General features: G+C 30.2%; 1 protein-coding gene across 1 annotated transcript in view; it reads right to left on the reverse strand.

The window, feature by feature from the left end:
* LOC148281520 (uncharacterized) overlaps nt 1-15,521 on the reverse strand; it is a 256,896-nt gene that overhangs the window by 183,934 nt on the left and 57,441 nt on the right. The window contains exon 3 of the mRNA XM_088226604.1: nt 6,009-6,124. Coding sequence (XP_088082730.1) covers nt 6,009-6,101 — 93 coding nt within the window. The 5' untranslated portion in view covers nt 6,102-6,124. The remainder of the gene's footprint in view (nt 1-6,008; nt 6,125-15,521) is intronic.

Consider the following 15,521-nt stretch of genomic DNA (forward strand, 5'->3'; position numbering starts at 1 on the left):
AGTTGCCTCTTGGAGAACCTATCGCCAGCTAGCACTCTTGCCTCCTCCCACGTCAATCCAACGCCCCTTAGTTCCGCTGAATAAAGTCGTAAGATCGTCATTGACGGCCTTCCAGGACGGCGCGAGTCCGCAGGTTTAAAGAAGATGCAACTTGGGTTTAGGGTCTCCGGAGACATGCGCAGCACGTATTCAAGCCAGGTTTACCACCGCATTCTCAATACGCTCGTTTCAAGAAGCTGCTGCGTCTGTTATCGGACTTCAATGGTAGTTTTAAAATCAAACCACCTTATACCTAATATTTTCTTCAAGGATTTACTCTCAAAACTCTTTTTGTTTGGTGTTCTGAGCTTCAGTAAGGTGCCAAGATTCGCATCTATATAGAGCTAGCATTATACAAGAGTTTAATAATCGGCATTTTGTTTTGACCAAGCATAGACTAGAGTTTCAGACAGCACGTATTATGTAAAAAGTTGCTCCAGCAATTCCTAGGCGGGTTGCACGATCTTTGTGCATGCTTTTATCATCAGTTATGTGAACTCCCAAGTACTTAAAGCTCTAATTGATAAATCTAATAATTTAAGTATCTTTTATGTATTCAAATTGATGAAAATTGTTATTGTGAAATGCGGATATGAGATCCAAACTTAAACATTTCAGCTACCTTGACTTAACTATTGTTTTCTACCAGTTATTTTTAATCTAATCCATTCAAATCTCTAATTACCTTATTAATGTTAGCGCAATAAAAATTTATCAAATAAAATTTAAATATGTGCGTTTAACACAAACAAAAATCGTTATTTCATTTGGTTCACCGACAGAAACAACACATTAAAAAATTTTATTCAACATTCCAATGAACTGTACCCGCGTGTTTCAATAAACTATTTCATCAGATTATGGCTAGTCATTTTAAAACAAATAATAAATCAAATCCTCTGATCACCACATTATTTTAAGACTCCATCTTGAATTCGTTGACGAACAATAAATAAATATTTATTTATTTTAAGTTTTAAACAACTTTTACACTTCTCTGTTAATTATGTCAGGTCTTAACGTGTTGTAAAAGTTCTCATGATTTTTCCTCCAAATAAAAATACAAGAAACAAAACTTAACTGTTTACAAATTATGAATTAAAAGGCTAGGTATAATTAAGATTCATAAATTATTTCCTAGCCGAGATTCATCATAAATCATTTTAAAAACACAAGGTTTTGAAGAAATGTATATCCATCCACTTAAAAAGAAACATTTTAATGAGATTAATTAAGTAGTTGTGTAACTGGAAACCGTTTCATTAATAATAAAGATAAAAAGTTTTAAAATGTTTTACAGCACAGAGAAATTTAAAAAGGTATAGCCGACATTCGCAATCCATTATAATTAGGAACTATAATTATTAATAATAAATTACGCGTTTTATGATATTTGGATGGATTTATTTTCGCCTTTATGGGCGCTAAAATATAATAAGGACTGATTAAATATTCAAATGAGCATTGTAAGATGCAAAGCAAAGTTTTCTGTGGTAATAACCGTTTGATTTAATAAGATGCAATATAAAATTTACATATATTTAGTTAGATTACGAATTTCTCCACGTTACGCAATCGATCACTATCTCTGAACATCAGCGAAAAATGGTTTTACGATCATTTTCACTACATAAATTGTAAAAAGTTTAGATTGGTAATAATAACATTTTACGTTTAATTCAATTGTTTATTGTATTTTTGATAGCATACCATACAAAATAAAAAGAAAACGCTCCATAACCAAGTACGTAAATAGCATGTTGCGTATTTTATTCGAGAATCAAATATTTTTTTCCCAAATGTGATAATACTATTTTTTTGGAGTGAATTAATTTATGAATTTCCTACTTCCTATTTATGACTGATAGATGATAAATGACTTTTTGTCAAAAAATCAGGGCGAGGAAAAAGAAAGGATATTGAATTATCTAAAGATTAGCTATTACAATGGAAAATCGTATAATGGGCTATATTGAAAGGTTATTTTTTTATTATTGACTTAAGAAAAATCATTTTTCAAAAACCTCCTTATGTTAACTTTTGTTCCCACAAGCATAAACATGTTTTATTGTATTCAGTGCATGTTGGTGTTAGCTCCTAATAGCACGTTTCATATCATCCTAATAGCACGTTTGTTTCATATTATTGAGCAACTACACTATGGTAAAGGTTTATTTTATTTTATTTATTTGAAACAACAGAAAAAGATTTATAAACAATTTGCTTAATAATGGAAATGTAAGAGTCTTTTTTTTTACAACTATACGACAATTTTTTGTAAGTTTACTAATGAAAAAAATAAATACAATATACGAACGAGTTGTAAAATAATAATTACGTTCCCAATTGTAAAAGAAAATAAAATTATAATTAGGATATGATATTATGATTGTATTGTAGAATTGGCATATTAGTGTAATTAGTGTTCTAACGAAGAGACGGGTACGTTTCGAAACCGTTGGACATAAATAAAAAGTGGTAATTCGTTTCATACAAATATTTATTTACATGAACTGATATGTTTGACCACAAAGTTAATGTTAATTCATTACAACAGAGATGGAGAACATTTTATGGAAGAAATATCGGGGCTGTTTTTAGGCCTATCCTAGTATTGGAAATAATTCAATCAGATTAATAACTTCACAACATTAATAATTACAGCCCCTTAACTTAAGAAAATATTGTATTCAAGTCAATGCTTTTAGTAACAAGAATCGCTTTTAGTTTCAATGGACTAAAATACTTCGGTTCACTAAATGAAGTAAAATAATATACTTGATGTGTGTGAAGCGGTTTATCCGGTATTAATTACCCCTTGCAATTTCATTAGCATTTTCTTAATACAAAACTGCAGTTCGCTGCAATTCTCACCTTAGTTGAATGCATTTTAAATATGCACATGGGTCGGTGAATTAATAGACGATTACAACCATCACCGCATTCAGCAATAGTGCATTTATTTTTACTCTTTTACAATAAATATGTTAATGTAACTTTATAATGCAAAACGTAATATAGAACTATCGTTGATATTTAAAAAAAAGTACTTTAACAATCTTTAAATGTACAGAAATACATTTTGATTTAATGCATATTTTAAACATCTATCGTTTATTTTGATGTGAAAATGATTTTATGCGTGAAGATGATTTTATTTTAGAAATAAAAGACAGTGATACTTTGAAATATCCAGTTACCGGTTTCATCGCTTTCGCGATATCTTCAAGACGAGGCATCATTACTACTAGAGGAGATTTGATAGAAACTTATAAGATACTCAATAATTACTATGACTGCCCCCTGCATGAGATATATTAATTAAATTCCAACAAATTTACGGGGTAGTAACTGAAAGCTCTATCGTCCCCAATTCCGTCTCAATCCCAAGAAAAACTTCCTTTCCAGCAGGGTAGTTTCAGACTGGAATAAATTTCCGAGCCTAGTTGTCCGTTTTATTTTGGTCAACCAGTTTAAAAACCGTTTTGATGCTTTTCTGAAGGACGAAGAACGCAGACAAAAAACAGTACACGAGATATATAATATAGGTGCATCAGCAAAGGCTGCCTGCCTATAACGAATAATAATAAAAATAAAAATAATAATAGCATAGACACACAATTTTACAAGAGTAAATTATTTTCTTTCCCATACCACTTGCTAAAAGCTAAACCTAAACAACCTCATTTGAAGAGTGTATATAAAGATACGTTTTGTCGGTCCAAAAATGTTTTCAAATGGGAAACAATAACTTTTATGAAAAATTACATAATTATTTTTCAAATGTAGCATTGTAATGATTATTTAATTCTTTTATTCGCCAGTAAAGATCAAATCAAGCCGTAGGCGTTTTACAATCCCTAATAAACTAATTATGAAGAACATCATTATTAACTAAACCATGTCCCGGAGCAGTAATTTAAAAAAAATTAAACCACAATCACGTGATAATAAACATGTATTAAAAACACAAGACTTGTTATTTATATAGAGGTAAAAACATGAACCATTATGCAGTTAGCTATTTGACCTATAAAATTACAAGGTACCTTAAAGACTTTATTAAATAACATAAGTTTTAGTTATTAAAAAATCAAATATGTAAAAGAAAATAATATATTTTTCAAACTTTTGTGTGACAATGATGTCTCAAAAATCAACATAGAATTCAAGACGTTATGTGTATCGCTTATTTTTCTAAATAATGATTTTTTTTTCTATAATAGCTATAAATTATGTTTTTATTGTAATCTGTTAGAAACAAAATGAAACAATATTTATAACATAAGTATTTTTTTACATTTAACATGTGTATTTCAAAATATGTCGTCTTTTGCTAAATAAAACATGAAGTAACAGCACCGTTTGCACAGGGATTTTTAGCACAGCCTTTTAAGAGTTAAAATTACATTTGAAAACTTTAACTCATAATGTATTTTAAGAGGGCGAATGTTTGTTAATGTAATTTGTAAAGGTGTGTTAGTCAGTGTATGATTATGCATGTTAGGGTGTGCAAGTATGTGCGTGTGTGTGTGTGTGTGTATGTATGTGGCAATGCATAGTGTATGTAAGTGACTGACCTAAAATCCAAATCACCTTAAATATATTAATATCAGGAGCGAATCGTCTTATTAAGCGATTATTTGTAGCTTACCATATTTTTTAAAACTGCATTTCACTCAGTGAGCCAGTGCGTTTCTATCGGCCGAAATTATTACTAAAGGGTTTTTTTTTCTAAAAAAAAATTCATGGGTTTCACAGCCTGTGCGGCTATAGGTATTAATTTTATTACGTCTTAAACGTCAAAATTTTTAAGTTGTATCAGAAAAATTACTGTTACAATTACTGTTAAATCGTGCAGCTTTTCTAAATTCAATTTAGTCTTTCAAAACTTTTCATATGGGTTATTATTCTTTAAAATAAAACTGTTTGACTTATGACTGTTCAAGTGAGGTAACATTATACGCACCGGCTTTATGTGAGAAAGAGATAACGATTATATTATGTCGAAACAAGGAAGTTAGATTGGAAGAATATTTGGTAAGTCCTATTTGGTGGTTTGAAAGTGAATTTATTGTCCAATAAATAATGTTACAAATGGATATTTTAATTCTTAATATCAACGCATCAATATAAATTCTTTAGTATGTTTTTAAAAACAATGATTCGCCAAAAAAAAATTAATATACATAAATTATAAAATGTTTTTATAGAGACAATGCCAGTTCAATTACAGGTTATTTTTCAGTACCTTTTTTTAACTTTTAAAATAATGTTTGAGATATGATAAAAAACATCAATTATAATTCATAGAAAAGTTAATGGTGTTACGGAAAACTATATTTATAAAAAGTATAGCTTTCATTGTTTCGAGAATATTAAAGTGACATAAAAATCGATGAAAGAATGATTCTAAAAAAGCAATTATTTATGTTTTCTTTAGTGAAGTGAGTCGGGAATACTTTGAAATAAATTAGTTTTTATAATTATTAATTAAGAAACAATATTTTATTCCAAGACATGTTACTAATAAAACAAACCTTATTTAGGATACGCCATAATGCTGGCATAGATATTTTATAAAAAAAAAGTATTTTAATAATCTAAAAAGCTACCGCTGGCCACTGATATATATATTTATATTAAATATAAGTATCTATTCCAAAACTCACCTCAATTTCTTTTTGTACAGCCAGACTGAGTCATAGATAAAAAAGAATGTGTAGAATTTTGCCCGCATCAAAAAAAACATCAGTTTGTTCGTTTTACCGTCAAGACAACAATAAAAATAACCTGCATTGAGTTTTAAAAAAAAATATTTAAACTATTAATAATTTGATATTGTTGAATGATAACCATATTGAAGGGACGGATACCGTATACATAGGGGTACATGGATTCATTTTGTTCGGCTTAAAATTGCAATCACGCGTAAGAACAGAAAAAAAAACAAAGTTAAATTGACTTACGTCGCCAGGATTATGATCAGCATCCCTGTTGATGGGCGGCCCGCCCCCGCCTCCGCCGCCCAGGGTGCCGCCCGCCCCGCACGTCTCCGCCATGTCAGCCTCGCATCCTGATTCGTCTAGAAAGAAAACGTAAATTATATAATTATTTTTATTTATTTATTTATTATTTTTGTACATAATGTTAACAGTATATTGGCGGGCTTATTGCCAAATGGCAATTTCTTCCAACCAACCAATAAAATATAAGTTTTGTATAATTCAAGTTACAAAACATATTCAATAGAAATAAAAATATAAAAGCAAAATATACATAAACATAGAAATAACTGTATTTGCATACAAATTACCTTAAACCAATACAATTACTCAATGGGAAGAAGGAAAAAAGAGGAAAGAGGAAAGGAGGAGAGATTAAGGCGGAGAAAGAAGATATTTCTTCAGGCGTGATTGGATCAGAGATACTGTGGCAACATCTTTGATGGTGGGTGGAAGATTAACCTTAACTCTTTCATCCGTTGACTTTTGTAAAGTAAAAGAGCTAAAACCTTTATTGTGTGGGTGAGATTAATCCGGCTGAAGCAATTTTACTACGCAACGCATGATAACAGTTTTCTATATTTATGCCAGTTAGTTTAATCAACAATGTTTTAAGTAAATCCAAATGTTTGTAGACATGCTGGATCTTCTCCCTAGGGAGTTATTTAGATCTAAATTGGTTGCAACAAGAGGGAAAACATTTTTTAAAAGGGAATGTGTGCCCGTATTCTAATGGAAATCAAAAAGTTATTTAGAAAAAAAAAAAAAAGAATTTTCTCAAGTATATAATTCACCACTCTAATTGGGCCTCCTAGCCTGTTGTGGTGCAAAAATAAATAAAATATAATGAAATTTAAAAAATAAATTGAATCGATATGTTTTTTTTTAAATTGACAAATGGGTTGCTCAAGTAATTTATTTTGTTTTATTTTATTCAGGAAACATACAGTCATACATAATAAGTATTGAAAACAATATTTTTTAACATTAAAAGACCAATTAAGTTTTCATAAATTATGCAAAAGATATTAACATTAAATGTGACAAAATAAATAAGAATTTCAATTGAGAAAAGAATAATTGTTAACATTTGCGTTTTCCATGGAGGTTATAAATTAAAATAAATAAAAATACCGAATGTACACTCCAAGCCATCCACGCACACACATGAACGCACATAAAAAACATACTCAAACATACACATTTCATGCGGCACATATACAGAGCATAAACCACTCAAGATGCACATTCAGCAGCTATCCCAAATAATCGACCCCATGAAGAAATTTTCTGTACAAATGCAACGAGCAGTTAAAAATGTCTACATCAATACTGAGTCCATTATAATTTCTACAGGTACGTCTAATGAATAAATTCGAGGTATAATTGTTTTTACAAGTTGGTACATAAAAAAGGGAGTTTAATCTGGTATGGCGAAGAGGACAACGGAAACCAATAGTTTGTAAAAGGTACGGCGAATCAACTATATTATTTAGAAATTTGAAAAGAAAAAATAAATCATATGTAAGGCGCCTTTTTTGTAGTGATTCTATATTAGAATTGATCAAAGATGCGCCTTAATCATTTTCAATGTCCAAAACGATATTCCAGGCTCCTTATATTTTTTTTGTTGATGTTTTTAATTTGATTAATATTTACATTATACTAAGGAGACCATACTTATAAAGCGAAGATAAATCCTATGTTTTTTTATGCATCTCTTTTTATTTACTCCGACAACTATGTGATTATAATTAATATTTTTTTAAACTTTAGTTTTGTGGCCATTTGCACTAAATAAGTTTAGTAAGCCTGAGTTAAGTTAGTAAAATACATATTTGGTAGGTATATTTTAATCTGAATTTGTGTAAGCATCGATATACTTTGTGGCTACCACATTTGTAAAACTTGTTTGCTTGTTCCCACAATAGATTTGAAACGCAGTGGGGTACCAGTAATCGTAATCTGAATCAGTCTGCTTAAAGTTCTATTCTGTGATCAATCAAACACGCTGCGAATAAATTATCACAATAATTCTGAACAGTTGACTTCAAACATCCTGCGCAATTGTTGAGAGAACCACTTTACAAAACACCCCTACTAACAGTTCGCTTTTTGTTCCCAAATCCATCGTACATTGTTTAAAGTCACGATTTCGTCCCCTCTTCACGAAAATCATTAAATCCCCGCTATTATAATGTGAACAAACTCTTTGAAACTAGTAATAATTAGATATTTCAAGTAATGCAAGACCTTTTATTTCAGATGAAGTGCACACTAAGAAGGGCCCTCGTTATAATCTATCGATGGTTCAAACCGAACTTCATAATGCGTTGCGCGAAAATGGTTCTTGCACAAGAAGCCGCACGATTCAATTTTTTACAACATTAAATTAATGAGTACCCCTTTTATGCGAGAAGCACACTTTTGTGCGAGTTTGCGCATGCGCGGACAGCAATTAAATAGTTTGAATTTTTTGGGGTGCGGAAATTACAAACAATTGAATTATAAAGTCCCATTCAATCCAATTCATTTATTTAAAAAAATCGAAGTATGTTAAGCGCGCTGCGTCATAATGAGATCAAAAGACCCGTGCAATGCATGTTATAATAAGTAATAAGTGCCTACCGTTCTGTCCCGCCCATATTCAACCTTATAATGAAGGGTGTAATGTACATTTTGGCAGACTCACGCATTTTGTGTTGAGTGAATTTTATCGCTACAGAAGATGTTAACCCGTTAAGTCACGTCATTGCTGACATATAAAAAAATACACATTTTGATTGCAGCTAATTAATTAATTAATTAATAAGGAAATTTACGTAAACCAAATACTTTTGTATTTAAAACTTATACATATTTGCCTTGGAAGCATTATGAAATCACTTAAAATACATCTATAGTACGATATAATACGATAATACGATATAATAATATAATAATGTCATTAAATACCCAAAATCAAAAACGAAATAGAATACACATGAAAAAAGGTTAATAATAATTTCACAAAGTTTATACAAAGTAAGTTTAAGCCTCATAAGATTAAGACTTTAAAAGTTTTAGGAGAACGATTACAATGTCTACTGCATTAAAATGTCTTTTTTTATACCCATATACAATACAATAATGTGAATTGTGCACCATGACTTGTTCAAATTACCTTAAGTTAGAACTTAATTTGCTGCTATAGAGAGGGTAATCATTTTTTAGAAGGGAATATGGAAGTCTAAGCATTTACATGGCTTATAGCCTGTCATTGGCTGATTTGAGTAGCCACCTTCCACATTGTGCAACATTCACCATTTTGCCCATGTTTAAACATTTATGTTTTCTCAACTGTTCCTACTGTTGACTTCAGTGAAGTAAAAGAGCTGAAACCTTTATTATGTGGGTGAGATTCATCCGGTTGAACCAATATAAAAATTAAAATAAATGCCTAGACTTCAATATTCTCTTCTCGAAAATTGTTTTCCCTCTCTGTTGCAATAATTTTTGATCTAAATAACTCCCAAGGGAGGAAATCCATTCAGTCTGCAATCAAAACATTGTTGACCTAAAGTTATTTTCCCATTAAATACGTTTTTTTTTTGTTTTTGTTGAAACATTTTTTTTTAATAATTCAATTATTTATGTGTTTTGTTGTTTTATTTTTAACTATCTTAAAATACAGGACCTTTTAGAACTAAAACTTTTTTGTTGAGGTTTGGTAGAGGGTCAAAGTAGCAAAATCACTTTGAAATTCTTTGTTTTCTTTTATACATAAATCACGAATGAATCAGAAGTTATCACGAATGTTGAATGTTACACAGTACGTTAAGTGGCCACTCAAATAAAAAAGAAACGTGTTAGAATACATGCAAATGTTGAAAATATTATACATACCTACGATTATTTTTATAGAACTAAATAAATATAATTTTAAAAGTGAGAAAACACCGAACGACAGGTCACAAGCCTTGCAAATGCCTTGACTTACGTATTGCCTTCTTAAAATTGTCCTCCATCTCTGTTGTAATATTTTAATGGAGATAAAAATATTTTAGTTTTGCAAACAATAAAAATAAAGAATATAGCTATAAATACAAATGTACTTATATGATCAGGCATTTACAGGGCTTATGATCTGCTGTTTTCTGAATAATGTTATTATTTTACACTGTGTTACAGAGACCAAATATTTTTATTGGAAGTTACTTAATATATGACTCTTAAACATTCTATAAAAGTCTCTCTTGATAATTCATATCGTCAGAGAGCCGAAAATCGAATATAATTATTTTGATTTTGAAAATTTCATAGAATAATATTCTTAATTGAATCGGCATTCACTTTGTAACACTTCATTACGAATTATTATGAAAATAAAAATTCGTTTTTCATGTTGCACAATTTTATTATTTTATAAGAACACTGCTACAATTTCAGGAGAGCACTCTTGAATTTTAAGAGCTAAATTCCACTTAACATTATTTCTACCGTTGATCATGTTTCTGTATCTACACATTAGGCAACTATCTATATTGTATATGCTTACACTTTTTTTTATACGCCTTCACTCGTTTGCGAGTGATTTTGGCTCTTAGAAACAAGAATAAGAAATTTAAAGAATATACGCTTCAGTGAACGACAAAAAAAACCCATACCCACGAAAAAATATAATATAATGTGAGGTAGTTAAAATCAGTATGAAAGAGTTATGTGACAAAAAAATATTATTACCGTCTAAATTAAACGTAAACATAACATGAAATTTTGGGCCAAAAGTAAAGAAGGACATTCAATTAGACTTATTATTTAAATTTGGCAAATAATATTCAACAAATTCAAATATTTTATTATTTGTCCTTAAGAATTTAGTCAGAAGTAAATAAGTATACAAACCATTCTGGGCGAGTAAAAATTTTACGTTAAGAGGGAACGTATTATATTCTTCACAAATATTTTGAAGGAATTCGCTTCTTTTGTAGAGGGGACAGTCAAAAAACAGATGATCTAATGTCTCATCGTCATTTTCACAAAGACACATTGCCGAAGTAAAGACAACTATTCTCGATAAATGCGAGGCAACGAGACAATGTCCTATTCTCATTCTTGATATTAAAGAGATGTTCAATTTCGATTGCTTTTCGATTTCAAACCATGGTGTAATGGGGATGGAGCATTGAATACTCTTATAAAACAACTCAGTGGAGAAATTCTGCCAGAAAATTGTCCACTCAGATCTGATTTTATTAATTATAGTTGGTACACAATCATCAGTAGGACGACTAAAGGAGTGAGGGGTGTTTCCATGAAGGCATGCTTCTTTTGCTAGGTGATCAACTCTTTCATTTCCAGAAATTCCGATATGCGAAGGAATCCAACATAAGGTCACCTTGAATGCTTACACTTTAGATATGTGGAATAACCATACTGTAGGTTCCATCACTGATTAATTTGTTTGTTTTCGTATAGATTCTATAATGAAACCCTGAACAAGATTATGTATATAACTTTAGTTTAATATCACCCGTCGATGAGAAAAGTGCTATTTCTCCCTCGCAGTTGTGTTATTTTAAAATAATTGAATTATGTCACACTAAAAACAAAGTTTTATTTTCATAATTTCAATCAATTGTCCCTTAAAGTCAACACGACAAGTTCATTTTTTTAATAATTTATTGCCAAAAAAAATTATGTACAAAACTTGTTTATTTATCGTAGCTGCTCCAAATTTTATTTACTTTGTCCCCATTTAGATATTTTTAAAACAAAATTTTGTGACTTCAAAAAAAAACTTTTTGAAAGACTGTAAAATAAAACATTTGTCAGTGTGTAACAAGTTTATGTTCCTTTAATTATGTGTATTTTATCAAAATATCAACATTTTGAATTTGTCAACTATATCATGAAAATCCCTCTCGTCGACTCCTCCACTCTATTTCCTTATCCCTTAACCTTCTGAAGAGCTCTTTTTTTCTCATGTCTTTTATAATATATTATTTTTCTCTTAACTGTGTAACATGTTCTCTTATTATATTTGTGAAAAACTTTAACTGGATGTCTGTAATAATTTTTTTATTTTGTATTCTTATAAAACAACTGTTATTTTTTCTTAATAAATAAAAATAAAAAATAAAATAAATAATAATTTATATGACAATATAATTTAAATATTTTTCGGTATTATTTCGATAAAAAAGAACATGGGTGTGAAGGGGTTAAATAATAACATCTGTGCATAATTTTCCGTGCATTTTTTGCAACATGGCATACATTATTATTATATTACTGCCTACCTACTTCATGAAAAAATATGTTGTGCCTGTGATCTTGACGGATATACCTAATATTATTATTGTACATAATACACCATACACTTTAATAACGAGCTGAGATCACAGATTACATGGCGAAACTCGGAGCTAGGCTAATGCGACTTACTTTTGTTTGGAAATGGTGATTATACCATTATAAAGTACGCTTTAATTAGCAATAATTTACCTCAAGTGTGGTAAAACCAACCAGTTATGTGCATTGAATTTTACAAAGTATTGAAAATTATAGTATGGCTAAAGTCAATCTAAACACTAAACGATTATACAGGTGTGTGTGCATAGAATTATAATATACCATAAGTCGCTTAAAACCAAGTGTCCAAATGTCCTCCCTCTACCCGACATCCCGCCTGCGCGCATGCTTAAAGTGGCCCCGTAATGTTGCCAGACCATGAACAATATACACAAATATAAGATAATTTTGTGTTATGTTATTTTATATTTTTAACAAGAAAAAATATTTCACTGATGGCCTAATTAGGCAAAAGTAAAAAAACAAACATTAAATAATAATTAATTAAATTAATACTACATTAAGGCTTTTGAATAGAAAGCCAGGTAAAAAATTCGACTACCCTGGCAATATTAACAAAATGTCCATATACTTTTATTTCATAATCTGACAGATAGTAAAATTATCGATTTTTTAAGTAATATTATTTGTAGATTCGCTTCTTACATATGAAATATGATCCTTTCATGTTTCTTTTTAATACCAGTAGTATTTTGACACTTGCAAACTACATAACACGTAATAATTTAATTTAAATCGTTAGTTGCGCACTTTCTTTTCTATTATTTTCTTTCATTTTCCTTTTCTTTTCTTTTCATGGTCATGTCATACCATATACATATATGTGCTTTAAACTTTTAAATAATTAAAAAAGGAATGGCCCACGCTCAAACGCTGTAGTCTTTGTGGGCATTTTTTCCAATTCATGTTCTAGCTTAATTTTAAGATGTATCTTTCTAAAGTGTATTTTTGTAGTTATATTTCTATGTAAATAATATGTGTATGAAAAAATAAATAAAAAATCGACGTCTACAGAGTAGCCAAAAAGTAAAAACTACTTATTTGTAAGTAGTTTGGTTGGATCCAGTTAGATGCACGTACGCAATTTCTAGCCTATTCTAATTTTATGAGTGCATGTACCTTAGTCTACTTGCAGGCGGATAAATTTACAATTTTGTGTGTGAAATAAAAACAGATTCCAGGACGAGTATTTTTGCCTCCTCTCAGATGAAAATCTAGAAAAAGGAATCTAAGGGGAGAAACGTTGTAGTGGTTGGTGCATTCACTTACCACGCTTTAAGATTGTTTAATTTCAGTGTTTTTATATATTCACTCATTAATGCCTATATGTCAGGACTTTCAAAAGCCTGTTGATTGGCTTGAAAAAATAATCATTTAAAAAAAAGTATTTAACGAACCCTGGGCCGGCGCCTAATGTGCGAGACTGATCACTCTACCTTCCTGTAACAGACGATTGAAACACTATGCATTTGATTTAATATTTAAGTGCCCTTTGCACTACCGAGTGCAGGTAAGAGTTTAATGATGATTATGTATCTTAACTCTTTATGCCTCAAATAACGGATGTTGTTTTATCGTGATAAATGTTTGTGTTTGTCTAAATGCTTCGAACCGAGAAAAACGACTTTGACGATTTTGACAGTAGAAATTTCTGACCTTAGATCAATGCGGAATAATAAACTAAATATACTGTAGTGTATTTAAAAACCTTTTTTTTTAATACTTTAATTGTTTATTTTAAGACTGAGATTAATTAAACACATTTCGCATTATGGCAGTCTCGATGAGTGTCAATGATTAAAGATAAATATCATGTTAGAATGCCATTATGCTCTCCGCATCAGGGGCGAATCGTGTATTGAAGCGATAATGCGCAGCTTACCATTATATTTGACTATCCGTAATTACGTTTTTCGGTGACTTTATTTATAGAAATACAAACAAATAATTACTATTTCTTATAAATCATTGCCACCATTCGTATGTTTCTCCAAATATAAATAAAAATATTAATACAGCGCGCCCGGCGCCAGCAATGAGCCAAGGAACTAGCCGATTATTCCATTTTATTTATTCATACAAATATCTATGTACTGTATTTTGAAAATTTAAAACCCAGTAGCGGGGTTTTTCTCCTGGAGTTAACTTGCAGATTACACAAACTACTTGAGGATTCTCGATTTGGAAAACAATATTTCAAACATAATTTCTTAAGGGCTATGTTTCTTTAAGATGATACTTTTGACATATGACTCGCAACACTTGTAGGACTCGACGCGGCCATTTTTGGCTTTATTCATTTCTAGAACAAATTGGCCAGTTGATATTTCATTAAAAATACCTTATACTGACTGAATTAACTCATTCATAGTGCTATTTTTTTAATAACTTTTGTATAAGTTATGTTTTAAATCAATGGATAATATATCTACACAATATAATATATCACGAAATTACGTCGTTTGAGTTGATTTCACAAATGAGAGTTGTTGTATCACACAGAACCACAGAAAAAATAGCAATTTATAGTATACGTCACTTACATTATTTTATGTACCTACTCTGTAGGTACAAATAAATTGTATTTTTTTATAGCTTACCTGTAATAAAATCACCGCTAGCCACTGCTCCGTATGCGGTTGTAATTAACTTTTTAGCTATGGCAGTTTTGCACAGTGCAGATACTGCATTTTCAGAAACATTATTAACTCAGAAAATATTTTTTTTACTTAAAGCACCCTTGATAGGAGGGTTCGATATACCCAATGAAACTGCAATATCAAATATGTTAATATATATAATCAATTCTTTAAAAACACATAAAAATATTGGTTGCGTTTTAATCTAATTTTTTTTATTTTTATATTGCGTTTGAATGTTTAAAATTCCTATGTTAATGTGTCATTAACAGGTTATTAAAATACCATGCATTTGGTTTACACGTGTAGTGCTCTATGCGCCACTGGGTGCGGAAAGGGGAATTATGATGGTGATCTAACTACCGCATTATATTGTTACAATCCTTAGACATTAATAATATTATATTTAACAACATGGATGAAGAACATTAACTTATGAGAAGGTAATATGGAAGTCTAAACATTTATGGGGCTTATGACCTGT

The sequence above is a fragment of the Micrasema longulum genome, unplaced genomic scaffold (assembly GCF_059751315.1).
Source record: "Micrasema longulum isolate JH-2025_06_02 unplaced genomic scaffold, ASM5975131v1 h1tg000444l, whole genome shotgun sequence".
Lineage (NCBI taxonomy): Eukaryota > Metazoa > Arthropoda > Insecta > Trichoptera > Brachycentridae > Micrasema > Micrasema longulum.